Source organism: Paroedura picta, chromosome 5 (genome assembly GCF_049243985.1).
Source record: "Paroedura picta isolate Pp20150507F chromosome 5, Ppicta_v3.0, whole genome shotgun sequence".
Lineage (NCBI taxonomy): Eukaryota > Metazoa > Chordata > Lepidosauria > Squamata > Gekkonidae > Paroedura > Paroedura picta.
In genome coordinates this window covers 51,773,243-51,787,329 of record NC_135373.1, presented here as the reverse complement: position 1 = coordinate 51,787,329, position 14,087 = coordinate 51,773,243, and the positions used below count along the sequence as shown (strand labels likewise).

Here is a 14,087-nt window from a genome sequence, read left to right as displayed (position 1 = left end):
AATAACAGGAGACAGAGCTTGCAAGAGAACACACAAAATGTACTCCCAATTCTTGGGAGACCTTAAACCTGAAAGAGCTTGGAGATTCTTTTCCCCCTAGATTAACAGTTCTGAAAATTAAACACAACATTTCAAAGGAAGTATACCTAGATATACCAGTATCACAGCACTTTAAAAAAAGAGGAAGTTGCCTCAGAAGTGCGAATTAAAAGGGGGGAAATCCCTACTGTACCAGAGGGTCACAGGTGGAGTACAGAGGAAAGGCTGCATTTTAAAATACTGATGTCTGAAATTGTGTGCCAAGCAACCACAGAAACTTGAAAAAATGACACACAGCCTCGTCTGATGCCCTGATAGAGATAGGGAATGAAGAGGGGAGCCAGGACCATCTAAAACATCCAAAAGGCAGGAATTCAGAAGTGGAAATTATTTGGAATATATAAACTAAAACTAAACTAACAGATCTATTTGCAACTAGGTAAGTAGACCTCCAATTTATACGAATATGTACTACGAAATTTACAGGATTCTCTATACACACCCACGCTTAAGGGAGTGGCAGGTTACAGTGGATGAGCGATAGGGTCGTGAGTGTCCTGCATAGTGCAGGGGGTTGGACCAAATGACCCATGAGGTCCCTTCCAACTCTATTATTATATGATTCTATGATTCTATGCACACAAGCTAATACTACAAGAACCTTGGTACAAACTCATTTAGATATCTTCCTGATACCTTCTCCAGATTGAATGAAGTCTAAGGACCATATCTGTACAATCAATACCAGGTACATGAAGCAAAAACGACAGAAGTTACAATAACACCAGACTGAAGAGCAGCTACATCCTCCTAATAATATGGAATATCCATTGCAATTAAAACAAGAATTCCTCTCCTTTCCAGGCAGCCAGCATCACATTCAGATGCTTGCCTTCACAAATAACCAGAGGGATCACAGCCTTATGGAAAGGCATGTCCATTGGGAGTGTGAGACAGAGGTCTTCCTCATTCAGGCATGGACTCAAGTCTGCTCCTCTCTCATACCGGGATGTTCTAAACCCACAATTGTCCTGGAAGCTGGACAAAGGGGAGCGCCTTCACACAAGCTCAACTTCTCACCCTCAGTTGACTTCTCCAAGTCCACCTTGTTACACTATGCCATGAGTTGAATGGCAATAGGTCCACATAACTTCCCTTTCCTCCCCCCAACAACTTATTTTAGATCATTAGAGCCTGTTCTGCTAATGGTAGAAACATCTACCAATAGAGCAGCGGTCCGCAACCTTTTTAACATTGCGACCCGCTGCCAAGGGGTGGAGGGAGAGGGCGACTCGGGGAGGAAGACAGTACAGATTCACAGAATCAAATACATTGCATCTATCTAATATGTAAGTTCAGCCTAGAAGCCTTCTCTGCTTCCCAATTCCTCCTTTTCCTGCCCAAGCTCAGATCCTGTGAATGGATCTCCTGGAAATGTTAATCTAGCTTGATGGGGTCCATCTGGATTTGGCAGGATTTACCCAATATCTAGTCTAAGATTAGCCTTCTCTTCTAGAAACCCATTCATTTAAGGGTGCTGGTACTGTAAAGCAGCAGAAGATAGAGACCCAGCTCAACTTACAGAGATGACGAGAAGCTCCACATTTAGACTTCCCCCAGGAAAGCGCTTATACAAGCAAATGTGTATGTTAAAGAAGAACTACAAGTTGTTCAGCCCAATCCTAAACATGTTTAGTCAGACGTCAATCCCACTCCCTGCACTAAGATTAAAATCTTAATTAGTTTACTGAGTACTGTCAACAGCTGGTGTTTTCTTGCCTCATTCAAACCTGGAAGTTACTGCTGAGCTTAAATCTCAAAGTGCAGGGATTTACAATAAAAGCAACACATGCTTAACAATTCCCATCGCAACAACCAATGCAAACTAGCTCTTATTAAAGTAAGGCTGATATGCTTTTTTTACTCCACTTTCCCTTAAACCCAAGATCAAAGATTGGTACGTGGGGGCATCATGCTGGGTTTTTTATTTCTTTTTTAAATTATTGCTGACTTCCTAGGACTAACATAAATATTCATAAGCCCCTGCCCTAACACAGCACATCAGATTCTTCTCACTGCTGCCTTTTACTGCAATCCTGAAGCACCAAACAAGAGGTTCTGACATATTACACACAACAACAATAAATTTGCACCTGTCAATAAAAACAGCACATTCAGCACAGATCCACAGTTAACCTGGGATCTGTTTAGCATAAAAGGGCACAGAATCTCATATGAAACCAACCATACACAATCCAAATATCACTTGACGACTTTTATTTCAGCTATGTACCAATGAAGATTTTAAGGCAACAAGGTTCATTTCAGCATAATACAGACTCCTCAACCCAAAAGGATAAATTCTCCACAAACCCAACAGTTCTCCACAAAGAGCAATATCCTAAAAGTTAAATTGTCCACTAGGATTGTGTGTGGTGGTGTCCGAATCAGCCAGGCCAGGCTGATGCAGCCAGCGCCGCGTTGCATCGGGGGGGGGGGGGAGGCGTGGACACCGGTGAGTAACTCGGCGCGGAAAATACTTGAGAATTCCAGCATTCTGTTTATCTTATAACCACTTTTGAAACTGTTATGTTACAACTGTTCTTATATCTATGATGTTCTATGTAATACCCAAAAGACGTTCCATGTAAACTGCCCTGATCTATATGGGAGGGTGGTATAAAAATCTAACAAACAAACAAATAAATAACAGAACTGCTATGTGAGAGCAGCTCCAAGAGAACTGTGACTGGCCCAAATTCACACAGCTGACTGCACGTGGAGTTGCGGGGAATCATACCCAGTTCTGATATATCAGACTAGATCTCTAAAAGGTCTCTCCAGTGGTATGCCTGCTCAGACATAGTCACCACGGGGGATCGAACAGAAGGTCAATGATGAACTAATCTTCCTAAATAATAATAGCAAGAATGAAACACATTTCAGTGGAAAGCCCTTGTTTTCAAGCTTGTTAAACTCAAATTAGATTCATGGTCCTCAGCTAATGTGAATGCCAGCTTAGCATACCTCTACCTGCACAGGGTGTTGATGCTACATTAAAGATCATGACTTTTTGTGTGTGTGTATCTGGAGAGACTCACATTTTTTCTCAGACACAAAAGCTCTTTTGCAATGGAAATCCAATGATCTGTCATCCCACACAAACCAGATTTGCACAGATTTTTTCTGAAATGCCCAGGCAAATATCACAAATATTTGTGCTCTCAAGAACCCTGTACCTCTTCTGCAAAGCTTTCCTTCTTGTCGAGCATTTCTCGTAATGTCTGCAGAATTTTGATACAGAGTTTTTCTTCCTTCTCCATTAGTCTCTTTGTATGATTTATCAACCTTAAAAATGAAACAAAACCAGAAACAGAACACTTAATGTAGCCATTATGGGAGAAGACCAATTCTGATTATCTCTTAGTAACCTTTCATCACATTTGCAAATGCTAACAATTAACAATGGTTAAGCTGTACTGCCACTTCCATACAAATTATACATATATTAATTTAAAATAGCTTACAGTATTTTTGCTAGAGTATAGTTCTTCCTTTCTTAAGCCTTTTAAATTTTAAGGTATTTACATAGTGAGATATGATTTGAAAATGTTTTCATTAACATCTTCATAACATATGGCTATCTTTTAAATGTCATATTTCAAGTATTTCAAATTACCTTTAAATCAAGTGAAATTCTCAGCTGATAAGGAAAATAAGTTTAGCATTGTCACACCTAGCACAGTTATTCTTCTAATTCCACCAAAGCCAGTGGGGTTAAAGGGGTGAACCTCTGGTTAGGATGGCACTTTCTTATTTATTTAAATCCTGACACAGATAGTCAAAAACAGCGATAATGTCAGCTCAGCAGTTTCTAAAGGAGTAGATTTTATCATTCAGCTGTGATCTTGGATATACCTTCTACTACACCCGGAAGCATTTCAGCACCACCCATCCATGGACAGCTCCACGATGACAGCAACAGGTCCAAGTTTCAGGTTGAAGGCAAAAGCCATAACCTCTATCACCATATCACACAAATAAAACACACACAAAAACTGTTGAACTAACCTCAGACTCTTTGGCTGTTTGGTTTATATCTTGGAAATCTTTAAGCTCTAGTCAATTTTTTTGAAATGTGCCTCATGTACCTTTTAGTTCAAAAGGCATCTATGACAGGACCCCTTCACACTTCCTCACTCTGAGATAAAACGTTTCCCTCCAAAAATAAGTTGTTATCTTACTGACAGAGCAGCCCTTGTAGTGTGGTTTCATTCATTGTTATTGGTGAAGCTGGCTGTCCCACCCTGTGATTGGCATAAGATTTGGCTTTAACTCAACCCTGAAACTTTATGGGAAGCTTTAAGAGCCCTCTTTACTTAAAACCCTTTTCAGCATGGCACTAAGACAATGTTAATATCCAACAACAAAATGCTGTATTTATACAGAAGGAGGGCTCTGTGAATAACAGAAGAGCCTTTGGGCCCAGCTTCTCCCTTGACCTACGGTATCCCTGCAGGGACACCAAACTCATATATCAGCTTCACAGAGCCATGGAGCTGGACGGGGTGTTCTCCCACCCCCACAATGTTGGGAGAGTGGCATGCCGCTCTTCTGCCGTTGTGTGGTGGCGCCCCCATGCCCCTGCTCTCCCACCCACTGCCGCCACCACTGTGCTGCGCGCTGGGCTCTTCCAGCCCTGGTGTTGTGCAAGCTGTTGTTGTTAGGTGCAAACCCGTGTTCGCCCCATTGCGACCCCATGGATAATGATCCTTCCTGTCCTCTACCATTCCCCGGAGTCCATTTAAGTTTGCACCAACTGCTTCAGTGACTCCATCCAGCCACCTCATTCTCTGTCGTCCCCTTCTTCTTTTGCCCTCAGTTGCTCCCAGCATTAGACTCCAGGGAGTCCTTCCTTCTCATGAGGTGGCCAAAGTTGTGCATGCATGCATGCTATGTCAGGGCAGTCCAGGTGTGCCGGGGGATTCTGTCCCCTGTGTATACTCGAGAAGCAGCAGGGCTGCAAGACCCTGGCAGCAGCACAGTGCGGCGGCTGCCATGCATAATCGGTCTTTGTGAGGCAGGATGCTGAACTAGATGGTTCATAGGTTTGATCCCCCAGGGCTCATTTTAGATTCTTATTTTCTTAATCCGATTCTAGAAACATGTTTTAGTTCTTCCCATGGTTCAAGAGGATTTTTAAAAAGGTCAGTGGCACAAAGTCAGATGGAATTGTAGAAAAACTAGCCCACTTCTCCACTTCAGAAGCATATGCTGCTAGCAGAAAGTACTGTCAAGTCAAAGCCAGGCTTCAAGGAAAGTGACAAAAAGAAGTGGTCTGTCTTTACCAGCTTCTGTGTCGGAACCCTGTAGTTCCTTGGTGATCTCCCATCCAAGTACTAACTAGGGAGACCTCAGAGGTTCTGAGTAGATCAGGGTGAGCATATGTTAGAATCCGAACACATCTGAGCTGTTGATTTTTCCTGCAGAAAGAAATGAAAGAAATTTGCTTCAGGTACTTACTTGGACATGAAAGCTCCACATCTGATTCGCGCATCACTCCCCTCAGGAAAGAGCAGCTCAGGGCTGTGCAAAACATCAACCAACACTGAAAATTCAGCCTGCATCATTGGACTGAACTGCTGTTCCAAGGAAGCTACTACATCCTAAATAATAAATCCAAAAAGAGGTTATCAGAACATAAGCGTTGGTAGGCATTCTAAAACACAGTCTCCAATAACAGTCTAGTTGAGCAGCAGACAAATGCTCAGTTCCTCCCCCCACCCCCATCTCATTACTTGAAAATATACTCCTATAATACATTTAAAACATTTTCATTTGAAAATGTATATGCCTTTTCTATGCACTCTAAACAATGCATGGAATACAAAATTAATAAATGTTTCAAAAGTAATAAACCTTAAAACAAAGATAAAAAGAAGAAGAGTTGGTTCTTATATGCCACTTTTCCCTACCCGAAGGAGGCTCAAAGCGGCTTACAGTCGCCTTCCCATTCCTCTCCCCACAACAGACACCCTGTGGGGTGGGTGAGGCTGAGAGAGCCCTGATATCACTGCCCGGTCAGAGCAGTTTTATCAGCGCCATGGCGAGCCCAAGGTCACCCAGCTGGTTGCATGTAGGGGAGCACAGAATCGAACCTGGCATGCCAGATTAGAAGTCCGCACTCCTAACCACTACACCAAACTCGCTCTCACCAAAAAAGAGAGATCTCCAAAATATTACCCATGTAGAAAATAATTCAAGTGTCCATGGGAAAAGGAAAATTTTGTTTGCTTTCTGGAAACCAAAAAGGCTTTCTAAATAATTTGTACAAGATCCTACAATTCAGTAACCATTGCAGTAAATGCTCTCTTTCTGGTCCTTCTCACCCTCTTGGTGCTTCCTCCCTCTTTTTATCGCTGAAAAGTATTGAATGTATATTGCTGAGAAGCAACATAGCTCACTCCCATCCAGAATGGTATGCACCACTTCCGTATGGGTTTTACGAAGTGACAGGTTAAAATAGTTCTTGGTTACATTTGGTCAGATTCTCTGCAGACCACAGAGAACCACATTTGCAATTCTCATTGATCAAAAGAGCCATATGACTATTGTAAGCCCAAGGCACCACCTCAAACAATTATAATTGATGGACTCCCACTGTGCTGGGGGCATAGAGGCTTCCAGTGTCCCCCTTATCTCTGGCTAAGCCTAGGATGAGCCCCAGATTAGAAAAAAGAGGAAGGTTCTGTTTCACCCTGTTCCCTCTTTCGCAGACCACATGCCTCTCCCAAAGCACTCTTTGTCAGACTATGATCTTCTTACATGACAGGGAATATATAGCAAAAATCAATTCTGTTACTTTCCTAGCTCCATCCTGAGCCAGACTTTTAAAAGGACTTCTGGGACACCCCAGACTTTCATTCCCCCGGAGCCCATGGTGCTCCTAACTGGATGTTTCCCTCTTCAGCCCCACCCTCTTGGGCTACTCTCAAGGGCTCTGTTCCCCGCAATGCTGGCCTAGCACAGCTCCTCTCCCCTGTTCCTTCCTCTAAATCTTTTGCCATTCTGTACTCAGTTATGGGCTTATTCCCTGTTCTGCTGGATCAAACCCCATCTGCCTGTTGCTGTGTTGCTGCCACCATGTTCTTCAGCTCATCAGATCTCACCTATCTCTGCAACTGGTGAGGCTACCACTCCTCCCACTGGGTATTCTATAGTAGGCCTGTCTGCCACCACACCGTGCCTGGCTGCAACTCCTCCAACCACTGACCTGCTGCACCTTCTGGCTTCTTTGAGGCCAACTGTGGATATATTGTGCCTTTTCTGGCATCATAAACCTGAGCATTTCTATCTGTCAATACCTTGTGTACATGTCAATAAACACTTCACCATTTCCCACAATACCTGTAGCTTCTCAATGATATTCCTATAATCCCAGGCAGGTCCTCCCAAGGCTTCTTTGAAGCGAGGACCACTGCGAGCAGACATTCGCCAGCCCATCGCTGCTCTCTGGATCATATTGGTATGGCTCTTCATGAACAATGTATTGACTTGGCTGTCCAGATCCACTGGAATTGCTATGCCACGGTTCTTTGCTTGGGAAGAACACATGCATAATTAGAAAGCCTCAGGATATCTATAAGTGGATATTGATTGACAAGACAGGGGCTGCTCCTGGAAATGGTTCTTCCTAGAAGTAAATTGAAAGTCACCGCCTAAACTGTGAAAGCAGATATTGGATATTGTGTTCTCTGGCTACGAAGTGGAAGTGGAAGTGGAAGTGGAAGGGTCTTGGCACCTTTGTGTTAAAAGAACTATAATGTTTACAATGCAAGTTAAAGAGGGAAAACAATTCTATTTTTCAACAAATTGGCCCGCAAGAAATGTAGCAGTATAAATCACTAGTTATTTTCCCAATCTTGATGGTCCTTATACTTATGTCAAACTCTCCACCGTACAACTGACAGCTGCTTATAACTATTGTCCCTGAGGCTTCATTACTACAATACTTTTAAACTATGCACTTCCACTATTGGCAGTTCCTTGTTACAGCTGCCTCCAATTAGAATGTGGCAATGTTGGGAGGGAAATGTGACTTATTCATTCATTTTACTGTGTTGTAATATTAACAGCAATAGAAATGACAATTTTTTCTCCCCAGCTAGGTGCTAGGTATGCAGAGGTCCAATTCGCATGCCTGGGTAAATCAATCACAATGCATGATCTGCTAAAATGTTCACACTACTTCACGGACTCCAGATATTATTTGAGGTAGGCAATTTTCTGCCGTCAGTGGTTGAATAGCCATCAAGAATAATTTTCTGACAACTTGTAGGTAATTAAAACTATTGCAAAAAAGGTAAGGAGAAATGTTCCCCTGTTTTGAACAAGTTCTTAGTGGTATACTTCTATTTATAATTAAGACCTGTCTGAATTGCTAGAAATCACAGTTGAAATTTTATCTTTTTAAACAAATCCTTTAGCTGCTTATTCTGTGTAGCTTTCGAAAAGTTCATTTTTCCTTTGTTCCACACTTCACTACTTAACAGTAACAAAAAACATGTTCCCATTTTGGGAACCATTCCCATTTTGAAATATTGCCAAACAATTACAAGATAGTTATTTTTGTTTGAGATGCTGTCAGCAGCCACATTTTCAGAATGCGTCGATCCCCCACTCCCAAAATAGATTGCTAAATTATTAAGTAACTAGAAATTAAGCCCGCTGTATAAAAAATACAGCGGACACTAGCGGGCAGTGGGTGGGTGCGGGAGGCCCCCCCAGCCGGCCCCCCACTGTCTCCCAGCTTCAGTGCGAGGCTCGGAGCCCTGCACTGAAGCCTGCCCCACCCCCCACTGTCTCCCGGCTTCAGCCCCCCTCTCCCCCACCCTGTGGTGCGCCAGCCCAGCTCCTTCCCCGTCCGCGAAGCCCTCTTCCCCGTAGTCTGGGGCTCAGAGGGCCAATCAGGAGCCGCACGCAGGGCTGACAATCAGGGGGGCCAATCGGGAGGCGCTTTGTGCCTCCCGATTGATCCCCGCGATTGTCAGTCCTGGGCCAAGGGCCAATGCCCCCCTTGCCCATCCTGGACATGGCCCACCCCTACCCCCCTTAGCCTTTTATTTATACCGCTCCCGCGGAGCGGTTAAAAATACGTTAATTTTATTGTTCAAGTTTGGGAGACTTTCAAAAGCATGCAAAGAACTTGTAAAATCAAGTCACTCACTCACCTTTAATTGGCATAAAACATTTGCAAATTCCATTAAAAGGAAAGAGTTAAATAATAGAATAGGCCATAAAATTAACAGGCCATAAAATGTTAAAACAAGCAATAAAATATAAAATTCAAGATAGACAACACAGCTGCAGGCATTCAGTAGTAGATCTCACATAAGTACTGTCTCCTTTCTTAATATTATCATTTGTCGTCTGAGTTTTACCACTTAGTCATTTGAGGGTCAGATATAGGGAATATTTATTGCTAGGTTGGTAAGAGCAGGTCAGTGCCCACCCAGCTCTTTTGGCAGTTTTAGGCATTCAGCCAGATTCATTTTGGGAGGTGGCTGTGCCTACATGCCTGCCTCTTCAAGTGAGAACCCCCTTTCAGGGGCTTGGGAGTTGAGCCATTTAGCAGCATGCCCAACCTGGAGGGTGACTGACTCCACTACTTTGATCTCCCTGAAGTCATGAAAATAACTAGAGTTCCACTGGCAAGGATTCCATGCAGGAGCTTGTGGGACCACCTGCTTGTCCTTTCTGGTTCCAGCAGCACACAGGCTAGGGATAAGGTCATGTCACTCAACATTTGGATTCTGCTTATGCTGTGCCAAGTGTTCTAAATGTTGTAATCAAAGCTGTGCTCTGTTTTGCCCCAATTCATTGTCTGTTTTCTGTTTCCTTCTTCATTCTGTGCCCCTCACTGCCCTTAGGAATGCAAGTTACATTCATGTAAACTTGAAGTCCACCAACAGTGTATATCAGGAGCACATGGTCTTTGTGATCCACCCAATAAGTGCAATTGCTGTCTTATGTGAATTGTCTGTGCATACACTGCCCCCATACACATGTTCTTGACGCATGAGGTTTCTATGCTCCGATTTCATAGGGACAGGATATCTGTAGAGGGCTTGACTCGGACATTAAATGAAAATACATGAGACCAGGTGTTTAGCCTCGAAGTGTAGACTGGCAAGCAGGAAGTCAGCTAGTATTCAGATTAGGGTCTTTTTCAACCTTGTTTTTAATGTTGACCAGATCTAATGAGTTGAATGAGAGATGCAATGGTAAAAACAGAGATGTCACTACCACAGACTGCCAGCCATTGGTGCTGGCATGTGAAATCCTGGTTCCTTCAGGGGCATCCCACCCTTCTATGCTCCCTGGCTCAGAGGCCACAACTTCAAACACTGCCTTCCTGTGATGAAGGCACAGAGGGTTTCTGCCAAAACAAGGTAATGAAAGGAAGCCCTGTGAGGAAAAGGTCACACACGGGCAAGGAGAGTAGGAATTGGGTTGCTCTTCCACAGTCCTTCATTAATATCATGATCATTGGCACATTACACATGGGATTAAGACCCACTGAGTACATTAATATTTGCTATCCAAAGGCACAGGAGTGTAGCCTGATACTACTATGCACACTCCCTTGGCATTATGGGCCTTTGCACACACTTTAATTGGCAGACTCACTGCCTAGCAGAATACATAGGGTGGGCTGCAACTCATTGCCTGTGGGGGTTGGGGAAAATAAGAGCAGGGAAGGGAAAAGCAGCTTTCAAACACATGCAATTCCTCAATGGCTACTGCCGCCCCCATGGAACACTACATTGACAGATGCTCTCTGGGGCATGAACTCAAGGCTTAGAAGCTGCCCGTCTTACTCCTGTAGCAGACACTGCCTGCCAGGGGTGAGGGAATACTCAGGGCACTGCCAAATTGGCGAAGAAGGAAGATTGATATGGAATGCCCTGTGCTCTTGGCCACAGCTGCATACACATTCTCTGGAGAGGCACAATACACTATATATCCATGAGCTTTGGGACAATCCTCCAGATATATGTCCTGGTTGGTCTGCTGCCTTCTAACGCAACTTGCCCTTGGCTTGGTGGAGGCTGCACAGAGGTTTCCTGATGAATTTGCTCGTCTGATTTCCCTGGAGACTACTACAGTCATGAAAATAATCAGAGTGCCACTGTAAAAATCAAGGAATTCATTTGATTTAAACTGCTGGAAGCCTTGACTGAAATTTAATGTGTACCTACCAACTTCAGCCAACGTTTTGATACAAGATTCCACTGAAGATTTCTGTACCGGGTTGGGCCAGGTACAGTTGTAAATTCTAAATGCTGACTGCAGTAACTGAATAAACACAGGCTGATGAGTCTGAAAACAAAACAGAACAAAAAAGTTTTGTTGGGTAATCTGAAACATTTCAAAAATAAGTAATATTTGCCTTATTCCTGGTACAACCACAACAATAAATTATCATGAATTTATTCCATATTTTTACTACATCTCTGCCTCTTTGATTAGGATACACAAAATGGGACTGGTCGTTATTCTTCTACAGGGCCAAATCAATGTGATTAAAACCACTTCCAAGGATTTGACTAATAAGGGCCAAGAAATCCTGAACTATCTAGACCCCAAATTTGGTGTCGTTCGCACTTAACGACACCATCAGTCAAGGCTTCCACTATTAAAGGCAGGAGTTGGCCTCTGAATTCTGTGGCTACATAAAAAAACCCATCTCTTCAGCATTTTCCCATTCCTGAGCCCTCACAGTAATGGCCCTGACATCTTTGTGTAAGGCCCAGGAAATCCATGTTCACAGTATCTTGCAGGTTTCTGCACTGGAGGGGGAGTCAGGAAAGCAGGCCTCCTGGGATGAATACCTAACATCACTGTTAGCGGGTATCTCCTCAATTCTGGTGCTGGGCAGATAAAGAGGGGGGAGAATCCAAAACCCATCACCCAGGTTTGCACTTTGCGGATCTACAGGAGGGAGAAAAAGGAATGCGGAAGCCACCCTGGCAACCAGGAAACCATCTTGGGCCCTGGCACATCAACACAACCAATATCCTGCCACTCTCTTGCTCACTTCTGGCAGCCAAAAAGCCTGGAAAGACCCTAAGAGAAAGCAACAAGTACACACAGGTCAAATCACCTAGAACAGGTCACATCCCCTGCTGTGCCTCAGCAGCAAGAACAATGGGGGCACCTGGCTTAGGCTAGCCAGGAAGAATAATTGACCACCTTTTCCCAACTTTCCTTCGAGGGACAGTGTACATTTTCAGGAGTGATTCAGTGCAATTTTTAAAAATGTTTCAGTCTTCATCTGTAGTGCTGTCACCAAAAGTATTCTGCAGACTGTCGCTCTGGAATCCATAATCATGTATCTGGAAATCTGGTTCAATGAAATTCCGAATGCTCCTGGACCTGAATCTAGCTGTTCTATTGCAAAGCAACATGGATACGGGTATGAATAAGAGCTCTCCTAGTACAAACCCATTAAGAATTTTCACCTCTGCCCTTCCCACCCCCCTTCTGAGTATACAAAGCAAAAGAAACATTACTGGTCATCCAGGCATCCCTAAGAGTGGGAATGTCACCAATATAAAAAGGCATCTTGATTTGAACAAATGCTTGTCCTTACCTGGAGGCTTGTGCTGTTGTCTGAAAATGGAGAGCTGAAAAAGCCACTCACAATGTTCATGACAGGCTCGGAGACATATTTCTCCAGAGATGTGTCTGCATGCTTTCTGTCTGTGGTTGTGTTACAAACCTAGAATGGGTAGAGGGGTCACATGGGGAAGGTATGGAAATTGCACGGCCAATTCAGTTATATTGATAAACAGTACCCACAGTTATTGAACACAAATACACAATTCAAACCATTCATATTGTGTTCAAACCATTCATATTTACATATTGTTTCAGAATAGATTAAACCAGAATAGAACCTAAAGTAGGAATGAATACCGTCTGGCCACTGCTTGCCACTGCTTGCCATTCAAAGGGGTCAAGACTGTGCACTACTCCTGCTGTGCCTAAAGAAAGTTCTGAGGGAACTTAGTCCACCATACCTCAGCAGGCCCAGTTCTAGGTCAGAATGGGAAGTTTCCACATCAGATCTTAGAGCCCCTTGTCCTTGAATTGCTCAAGAACATGGATGCTGCCCTCTCCTTGGCATTCATTATTATTCTGTCCAGCATTCAATTTAGTATATGTACTGAGGGCATGTTACGCTTCAAAATTAAGCCTTAACAAAATTGGCTTGTAGGCTTTAACTGCCACCTTAAACATTCTTCCTAGGAAGGGTCTTAGCAGGATTCCCAGGTAAACGTAGGATGCAGCTATCAAGATGCACATGGCATGGCTCAGCCTCAAACAACAAAATCATCTTTACTGATGAAGAACAAGCAGCAGTGAAAAGGGACTAAGATCCACCTTAGATCCACCTCAAGAGCAGCTGAAGTGAGTGTGAGAAAACATCATAAGGTTGTAAAGCTCTTCATGGTTTGGGGCTGTCATCCTTGTAGGTCCACCTCGGTATGAACCTTGTGACAACTTGAGTCAGCAGACAAACCACATTGATTATTTCACCTGCCCATTGATTATTTCACCTGCTGCCTTTTTATAGACTTTTTCAGTAACCACTTTGACCTTTGGGAACGTAGAAAGGCATCAATTCTGATGTAATTTAATATGGGATGCAAAACAAAAGTTTTAAAGAGGGAATTCTGATTCTTAACACTGGAGACATTTTAAGGTTCTTGATTGCAGCTTCTCTGCAGTCCTACACTGGGACTGCACACTCACAAACCAGCCACAGAAAAGATTTCCAAAACTTTCTAGCTGAGCAGCTAACAGGGCAAAATAAAGAAAAGATGAAAACATTACACAAGAACTATACAAAAGAGATGAAATTATGACAGATTACTTCCAAGGAGAAACCTTGGAAGAACATACAGGTAGAGCTGTGCACAAACCATCAAATTCTGGTTCAGTTTGTGGTTTGGTGTTCAGGTTGTTCCTGAACTAAATCC

The 14,087-nt window shown here is 43.4% G+C and overlaps 1 protein-coding gene across 4 annotated transcripts in view; it reads right to left on the bottom strand.

Annotated features, from left to right (window-relative positions):
- The window catches only part of ITPR2 (inositol 1,4,5-trisphosphate receptor type 2), a 228,630-nt gene that overhangs the window by 104,333 nt on the left and 110,210 nt on the right, over positions 1 to 14,087 (bottom strand). For all 4 annotated transcript variants that reach the window (XR_013231068.1, XM_077337917.1, XM_077337918.1 and 1 more), the window contains exons 33-37: positions 12,695 to 12,823; positions 11,301 to 11,421; positions 7,447 to 7,637; positions 5,563 to 5,705; positions 3,279 to 3,387 (exon numbers count right to left, since the gene is read on the bottom strand). Coding sequence is in view for 3 of the 4 variants with exons in the window: in XM_077337917.1 (XP_077194032.1) it covers positions 3,279 to 3,387; positions 5,563 to 5,705; positions 7,447 to 7,637; positions 11,301 to 11,421; positions 12,695 to 12,823 (693 nt within the window). In the remaining variant the exon portion in view is untranslated. The remainder of the gene's footprint in view (positions 1 to 3,278; positions 3,388 to 5,562; positions 5,706 to 7,446; positions 7,638 to 11,300; positions 11,422 to 12,694; positions 12,824 to 14,087) is intronic.